Below are 7,474 nucleotides of genomic sequence, written 5' to 3'. Positions count from 1 at the left end.
TTATGGAAAGGCCTTCCTGAAGAGGTCAGGAAAGCTCCCCTTCCCCTGGCTTTCCACAAACTATGAAGAAGTGAATTATTCAGGACGGCTTTTTTACTCAGATAATAGGGCTGTGCTGTAAGAAATGGCTCAGAGATGCTCTGATAACGGGTCAAGAAGTGTAGAGTATACTACTGGATATTGTCTGTCAATGCAGATAATGCTTCTGTCTGGCAGTTTCTGTATCATTTAATATGTCAGATTAACTATGTTTTGTTTCAGCAGTGCTTCATCTTTGTATTTTGATTGATGCTTGTTTGCAGTTTCTGCAATTCATACCCTATTGTACTGTTTACTTAATGCCCCAGCTGTTGCTCGTATTGACTTACACTGTGTAATCTGCCTTGAGTCTCAATGAGAAAAGTAGACAATAAATAAATAAACAAGGTTGCTTCTCACACCACCCCTTTAGTATCTAGAATGGATATTAAACATTTTTGACAATGCTGTTACAAGAATTCTTGGCTGTCTTTGGGCAGCAGTCAATTCAATTAAGTATATAATTGATACATGAAGAGACTAGGCTGCAACTTCCAGGCCAGCACTTTAACACTACTTAAAGAGCTCCCCTCACCTGGATAGCCCAGGCTAGACCAATCTTGTCAGATCTGTTACTAAGCAAGGTTGGCCTTGGTTAGTAATTGGATGAGAAACCTCCAGCACCAGGGCTGCAGAAACAGGCAATGGCAAACCACCTGTGTTAGTCTCATGCCATGAAAACCCCGCCAGGGGTTGCCATAAGTCAGCTATGACTTGACAGAACTCTCCGTCACAAAGAGCTATCCCTACTTACTTTGGGCCGTTTTGACATTAAATATTGCTGTTTCTACTTGCCATCCCTAACACTGGAAAGAGCAGAATGGAATAATGGAAACAAGAGTCTCTCGTTAGTTTAGCTGTTACTACTTGCTATTGTAATACTAGGTTGTATTTTGTTCAATTTCATCTCGAGATAAGTGGCTCAGAAAGCTTCATGGCTGCCTGAGGAAATGAACTCTGGTCTTGTCCTAGTCCACCATTGTGATTAGATCACTACACTGACTCTCACTTATTACACGTTTATATGTAGGTGAAAAACCCAGCCTTGCAAAACCAATCCACAAAAATAACTAGTATGTAAAAAATTGCACAACTGCACGGGCCATCCCATCTCATATAGTTAAGTTTGTTGTTTTTCTATTTCAGGCTATCCATCTACCACAAAGTATCTTCTCTTTCTGTTTACAAATCTTCCCTATTTAGTTCTCTGCTGAGTTTTTTACATGATAGCATCTGATATCATTTATCATTTAGTCATTTATTAGCATGTATTGAATTTACAGTAGACCCTTGCTATTCATGAATTCACAACTCAATTTCACTTAACTATGGTCCTCAGCCTGACCACGTGATATGGCATAGCACTATTTCACATACCTTAATTTGGCGACAAAAAGGGATGTAGACCATAGTTAAAGCAGAAGAGGGGAGGAATAAGGAAAATGGTGACTAATGCTAGTTTGCACTTCATTAGTATTATTGTACTGTATCCTCCCACCACACCATCACTGTAATCAGTGCATTGATAACATTTTGTAGGAAATGTGGCAGATAGGTTAGTGGTATTGAAAGGTTATGTATTTATTTCCTGGAAGATAGAGGTGTGCATTTTGAAGCTAAGATTTCAAAAAATTCTTAATTGGTATCCCCAATCTGATGCCACGCATCAGGAGCTATGTCTGGGCAGGTTCACACAAACATACATTGTTGACTTGAAACTGAATAAATGTATTTTAAGCATTGGGTTTGAAGCGATATACATTATAGTTGTGGCGATCGATCAGTATTGGCTCATTCATACAAGCTTATCAGTATTTTCCTAGTAGTCAGATGGCTCCCCAAGTCCAGTTCGGTACCTAAGTAACCAGGTGGAAAAATCCACAGACCCAATAATAGACATTCTGTAACAGTCCATGCTCCCAAAGCCCCTTAAAAAGACTGTTGTTTTCAACACCGGCACAGATATATTTTTGTAACAAAGGATCACACTTTTATTGAAACTATTTAAGACGCAGAATATAAATGAATACATAATTAAAAATAGCCCCCAAAAGGTGGCTTACAGTGCAAAACCCCCACAAACATAAAACAGTTATTTCAAATAATTAAAAAAGGCATTTAAAAAGATTTTTTCTCTTAAAGCCAAGGTAGAAAAAACCACATTTATAAATAAAAGTTTCAGGTTTGTTATCTCTTTTTAAACACGCAGAGAATGAAGAGGGAGTGTAGAAAGAACATAGAGGAAACAAGATGTCTGTCTGGTGCCTATGACATAACTTGGACATGTTAAGTAGACATGGCTTATTCCTAAAGTTGCTGCCCCGAGCACGATACTGTGATTAACCACAGATTAGCCAAATATATATGCAACCTGGTCCAGAATATTATACATAAGGGTCCTGTATTCTGGATACTCTAGTTGTTTATCTACAAAAAGAACAATCTAGTTAACAATACCTGAAGGGCCACAAGACAACAATACTTTCCTCCAACTAAGTTGCAAAATATTGAAAATGCTGGATGCTGCAGCTCCAGTGTCTGGACATCTGTGTATTAGTTTGTAATGGTTAGGTTTATAATACTTTCAACACTGGCCTCAGGAGTAGCTTTTTTTGTGCTGGGAAGTCTATTTATCTGGAACACCTGAGTGAAAGGTATATATAATAGGGTCAGCTATAAGAGGCATATTCAGTAGAAAAGTAAAGGATTAAATCAAGTGGGTAATTAACAAAATGGCCTTGTCCAGTAGCACCAGTTGCATATACTAATAGCTGGTGTAAACACAATTTCACTTTCAAATGTGTCCTATGTTTGAGGAAAAAAGAACAGGCCACTTTGTTCCATTCAAGAGTACAGGTGTTTGTTCGCTTTTCTAAGGGCTGTCCTCAAAAAGAGAACCCGCATACACAACAAAATCAATTTCAAGTTACACTGCTCAAAAACATTACAGGAAGCATGGAGATAATACATTAATGATAGATCCATGGTCTTGTACAGATTTTCCACACTTGTCTTAATAAATCATGTTTGCATGCACACATTTAAAAAATCAGTAGAAGTAGGCTGGAGTCAAACACTACATGCATTTATATTTCTCCAGCTCTTAGGTATCTTTTGAAGATTTCCTAATGGGGACAGTGGACACTTGTAATATAACTTGCATGCAATTTAAAACAAAGTACAGTTATCCAACTTATCCTACTGACTTGTAACTATGATTGCCAGGCCAGGAAACCAGCAGGAGACTGGGCGGGGGGATGTGGCAGGAATGGCTGTCATCCACAGTGTGACACCATTTCCTGGGAAAACCCAGAAGTGATTATATGCCTCTCCAGGAATCTCTAGAAATTTTGTGGCTAAACCATAGAGTTTTCAGCTGCTACTAGAGAGGGCTGATTTCACATCTGGGTTTTTCCCAGAAGTGGTGCCATGTTGTAGCTTATGGGTGTTTTAAATTTGTATTTTTCTTCTGCCAGCTGCTAGAGTGACAGTGGGCAGCAACCAATAGGGGAGGCAGATCTCTCACCCCCAGTGGGTATATGGCAACCCTACTTATAATAGTTATTTCTTAATGTTCCACAATCGATACTGGGGCAGCTTTTGGTGGCTGATAGTGGGGTGCCACCAACGAATAAAATGTATTTCCAAGTATTTTTTGCAGATGAAGCTGCTTCTTTGCAATAACAAATCTATATGATATCAACTATGATTTAGGGCTTTTGGTGGATAATAGGCATGCTAAGAAACTCATGGAAGCCTGGTGGCCTGGACAGCTATTGGCAGAGGAAAGGCTTTCCCAAAATCTTCCTAATCATGAACTCAAGTGGGAAACATAAGAGACAATTTAAAAGTCTTAAGAACTACCATCTCTTCCCAGTCTATAAACATCATCAAATTCCTGTCCAGTTCTACTTAACTAAATCCTTTCTCTAGTTAACTATCTCTTTCCTATCTGAAAACTATTCATCCATGTTTTGCCTTTTAAATCAAGACATATCTAGCCCCACTGCTACTTTTCTAGAGCTCTTGGCTCTTCTACTTAATGGAAACTACAGGCTACTTATATATCATTCCATATCTACTTACTTAAAGCCACAAAAAACAACTCTTGTTCATTCCTCATCCCATTTTTTTGTTTTCCCATCTTGAATCATGAAAGCAGACAGTGCCAAATGTTAAAAGCAGTTTCACACTAAATTATCCAGTGGAAGCCCTGTTTTGACATCAGCACAGAACTTGTTTCATTTTGCTTCTTATCCAAGAGAGTCCCAAATAAATCTATTGAATAGTATGTATATAAAGCCAATCAGGAATTTGGGATCTGCTCCCATAACACTACATTTGGCAACTTCAAAAAGTTAAACTAAGGAACACCACATCGAGAACCTCCAACCTGGTATCACAGGATTCCTGTGTTGAAAATATGGCTCTTTGACCTGAGTACATATGTGCGTGTTTCCTGAACACTGAACATTTTTTCAGTTTAAATATAAAAGGGAAAGCTAGATATTTTGCCTTAAGGTCTTTCCTTTACATGCGAAACACAATCCTAATTTGCACTAGACAGATGCCTAACCTCTGCCACATAAATCATACCTCTACTGATTTCATGCTCATTTAGGAAAGGACTAGCAACACCTCAGCAGGACCTCAGTTTGGGTGCTTGTATCTTAACTACCTATCAAACTCTCAGTGAAATGCCAAAGAAAAATATCTAAGACATGCCCAAAACTTCTGAGAGAGGTGTACTGAAAAACACTTAAAAATTCCAAGTCCCCAGCCCTGGAGTTCAGTTGCGAATGGTTGGCTAGCCAGCCAAGGATGTGGTGAACTTTGGCTCAAGTGATGAGGGATATTACAAAATGAGAGCCAGCCTGTCTCAGAAAAGAAGCAACTGTCAGTTGTCAGTTAGTGCAGCAAAAAAAAAAAGCCTGGATGACCAGCCCAAAAGTGCAAGGGTGAAAACACTAATTAGAATAGCCTTCGTATGCAAACAGGTTTAGTATAAAAGGTGTTCTCTAGCCAAAAAACAACAGCGTTAAACATTTTGAAGTGTAGCTTTTTAAAAAAACCTTTCATCTGTGTCAACCAGTACTTTTGGAACATGGTAAAGATGATAATGAGAGAGAGAGAGAGAGAGAGAGAGAGAGAGAGAGAGAGAGAGATTACAAGATGCCAAAAATGTTTATACATACTTTCTAGGAGGCCACTTACATTTAAATAATAATGAACAGTTCTTACCTTTTGTGAGCTGTGGCAATAAACTAATTTCTATGGGCTTGGACAAGACTGGTAAGATAAGGTGGTCACTAAACATTATAACATCCCATGCATCTTTCATTCCCACTCCACAGATATGTCATTTTAAACTGTATTTCTTCCCATAGTCCATAATGGAAAAGGAAACAGAGACAGTCACAACATGGCATATTTGCTACCCACTTACACTTGATAGTTTTCTGTCATTAGCTTTGGAAACAGATGAAAGGTTTCCCATTTTAGCAGGTTAGGTACATCAGTTGAACTGTACTGGAGAGCTAACAATTTTTCAATTCACATTAGGGCAGAATAAAAGATAAAGCCATCCTGTTCTTCTGTTTCTCTTTAAAAAGCATCCCCCCACCTTGGTCTCCTCAAGTTCTAAATCTCCAAAACCAGAATCATTTTAATATCAAGAAAGCATTATACAATTCCAGTTGAACAATGTGGCTAAAAACTTTAACAGATTTTGACTATTCTTCAATTATTCTGAAACAGCTTAGTGTCTGACAAAAGACCAGGTTTTACTTTTTTTAAAATCTAAGAACACATTAAAAACAGTTTTTGTAAAATGCTGCTCCATTTAAAAACAGCCCTGTAACAAATCTCCAGAGTTTGGTCCAAAAGATATATCGTCCTCTGGAAGCAAATGCAGATGTACATAAAGCACAGGCCTTTCTTTAGTATAGAAACCAAAGAGGGAGAAGTATAAATACAAAAAGCTCTCTGTGTAGTAAACCTAGGTGTTAGGGAGTGGAATTCAGCAAGGCAGGTTACAGCAGAAAATAGTTCACTAATCCTGCCTGCCATTCTATGAGTCCATTTACTGTAAAAAAGGCATTAGGGAGTGAAATTCAGCAAGGCAGGTTGCAGCAGAAAATAGTTCAGTTATCATGCCTGCCATTCTATGAGTTCATTTACTGTAATAAAGGTGTCTCTTGCTACAGATAGCAAGAAAGATACAGAAAAACAGCCACAGCTACACAATGTGAGTGAAACGTTGAGAGCTGTAATCACAAAAATAAATTAATAAATAAAAAGTTTAATAGTCTGTACATTACCAAGACAAGCCTAAAGGAGGGAGAGATTGGTGTCATCCTTGTATCTTTCAAAACCAAGCATTTCAAATTGCACCACAGATTACAATTTAGTTTGTTTGTCTGTTCCTGTAGGGGGGAGGTCCTAAGTCAAACATAAAACATATTGCCTGGAAGAAATTTCCAAGAAGTTTCTCTAAACAATGTTCAAAGAGAGGAAGCGCACACAAAGAATCAGTACTGTGACCAGCACATTTTTCATAGACAGACTCTTAAGAGTATTGTTTGTTATTGAAGGAAAACAAAATCTTTCCACAAAAGATAAAAGTAATGATGTCATTCATCCCAGGCTTTCACCATGACCTCAGTTTTTCTGTGTGATTATCAGTTTTCTTCAAAAAGTTCATTTTGACTTTTTTTTAGAGTTTTTTATCCATACGTCGTTCAACAGCTTGTAGTAACAACTTTGAGTATTGTTCCAACAAAGCAAGAGTCTGCTCATCCCGAAAATGACGAGGAATTGATAAGGTGGCACTGCTTTCCTCACTCAGAGGCATTACAACGGACTCTTGCTGCTTCACCAACATCACTTTCTTGTTTTGGAGTTCTTTCCCATCCCTGAGGGAATCTAGTTCTTTTTTCATCAGAGAGAAGGTGTCTGTCAAGAGGCCAGCCATCTCATTTTTGTCTGCTGAAGACTCCATGTCAGCAGATACCTAAGAGGACAAGGCAACAAGAGTTTTATTTATTTTATGTACAAACTTAGCATTATATTAGAGGTCTGCATCACTGGGTAAGTGGAGGCTTGCAACTGAGATTATCCCAGGAGGCAAAGGGAATGCTTACATATCTGGCAACACTGACCAAATCAATTTAAAACAGAATCGGACTAATTTAGGCTAATCTCCACCCTATTTGCTGATAAACTTTTGAAAGCCAGTTGCATGGTTAAATTCAGACTAGCCAAGCCTAAGCAGTGACCAGTCTAAACAGTCCATACTTCTAAATGGTGCTCTCTAGGGAGATTACCAGTTACATTCTGATTACAGACAAAATATGAACATAGACAAAAATATGCACTTTCACACCCTGTCTCAACA

The 7,474-nt window shown here is 38.2% G+C and overlaps 1 protein-coding gene across 4 annotated transcripts in view; it reads right to left on the bottom strand.

Moving 5' to 3' along the window:
- Positions 1-5,211: 5,211 nt before the first annotated feature.
- The window catches only part of MAPKBP1 (mitogen-activated protein kinase binding protein 1), a 162,294-nt gene continuing 160,031 nt past the window's right edge, over positions 5,212-7,474 (bottom strand). For all 4 annotated transcript variants that reach the window (XM_054970917.1, XM_054970918.1, XM_054970920.1 and 1 more), the window contains one exon: positions 5,212-7,090. In XM_054970917.1, coding sequence (XP_054826892.1) covers positions 6,794-7,090 — 297 coding nt within the window. In that variant the 3' untranslated portion in view covers positions 5,212-6,793. The remainder of the gene's footprint in view (positions 7,091-7,474) is intronic.

This window comes from Eublepharis macularius, chromosome 2, assembly GCF_028583425.1.
Source record: "Eublepharis macularius isolate TG4126 chromosome 2, MPM_Emac_v1.0, whole genome shotgun sequence".
Classification (NCBI taxonomy): Eukaryota; Metazoa; Chordata; class Lepidosauria; order Squamata; family Eublepharidae; genus Eublepharis; species Eublepharis macularius.
Note: the sequence above shows the minus strand (reverse complement) of the source record. Positions and strands in the feature narration are given on the sequence as shown.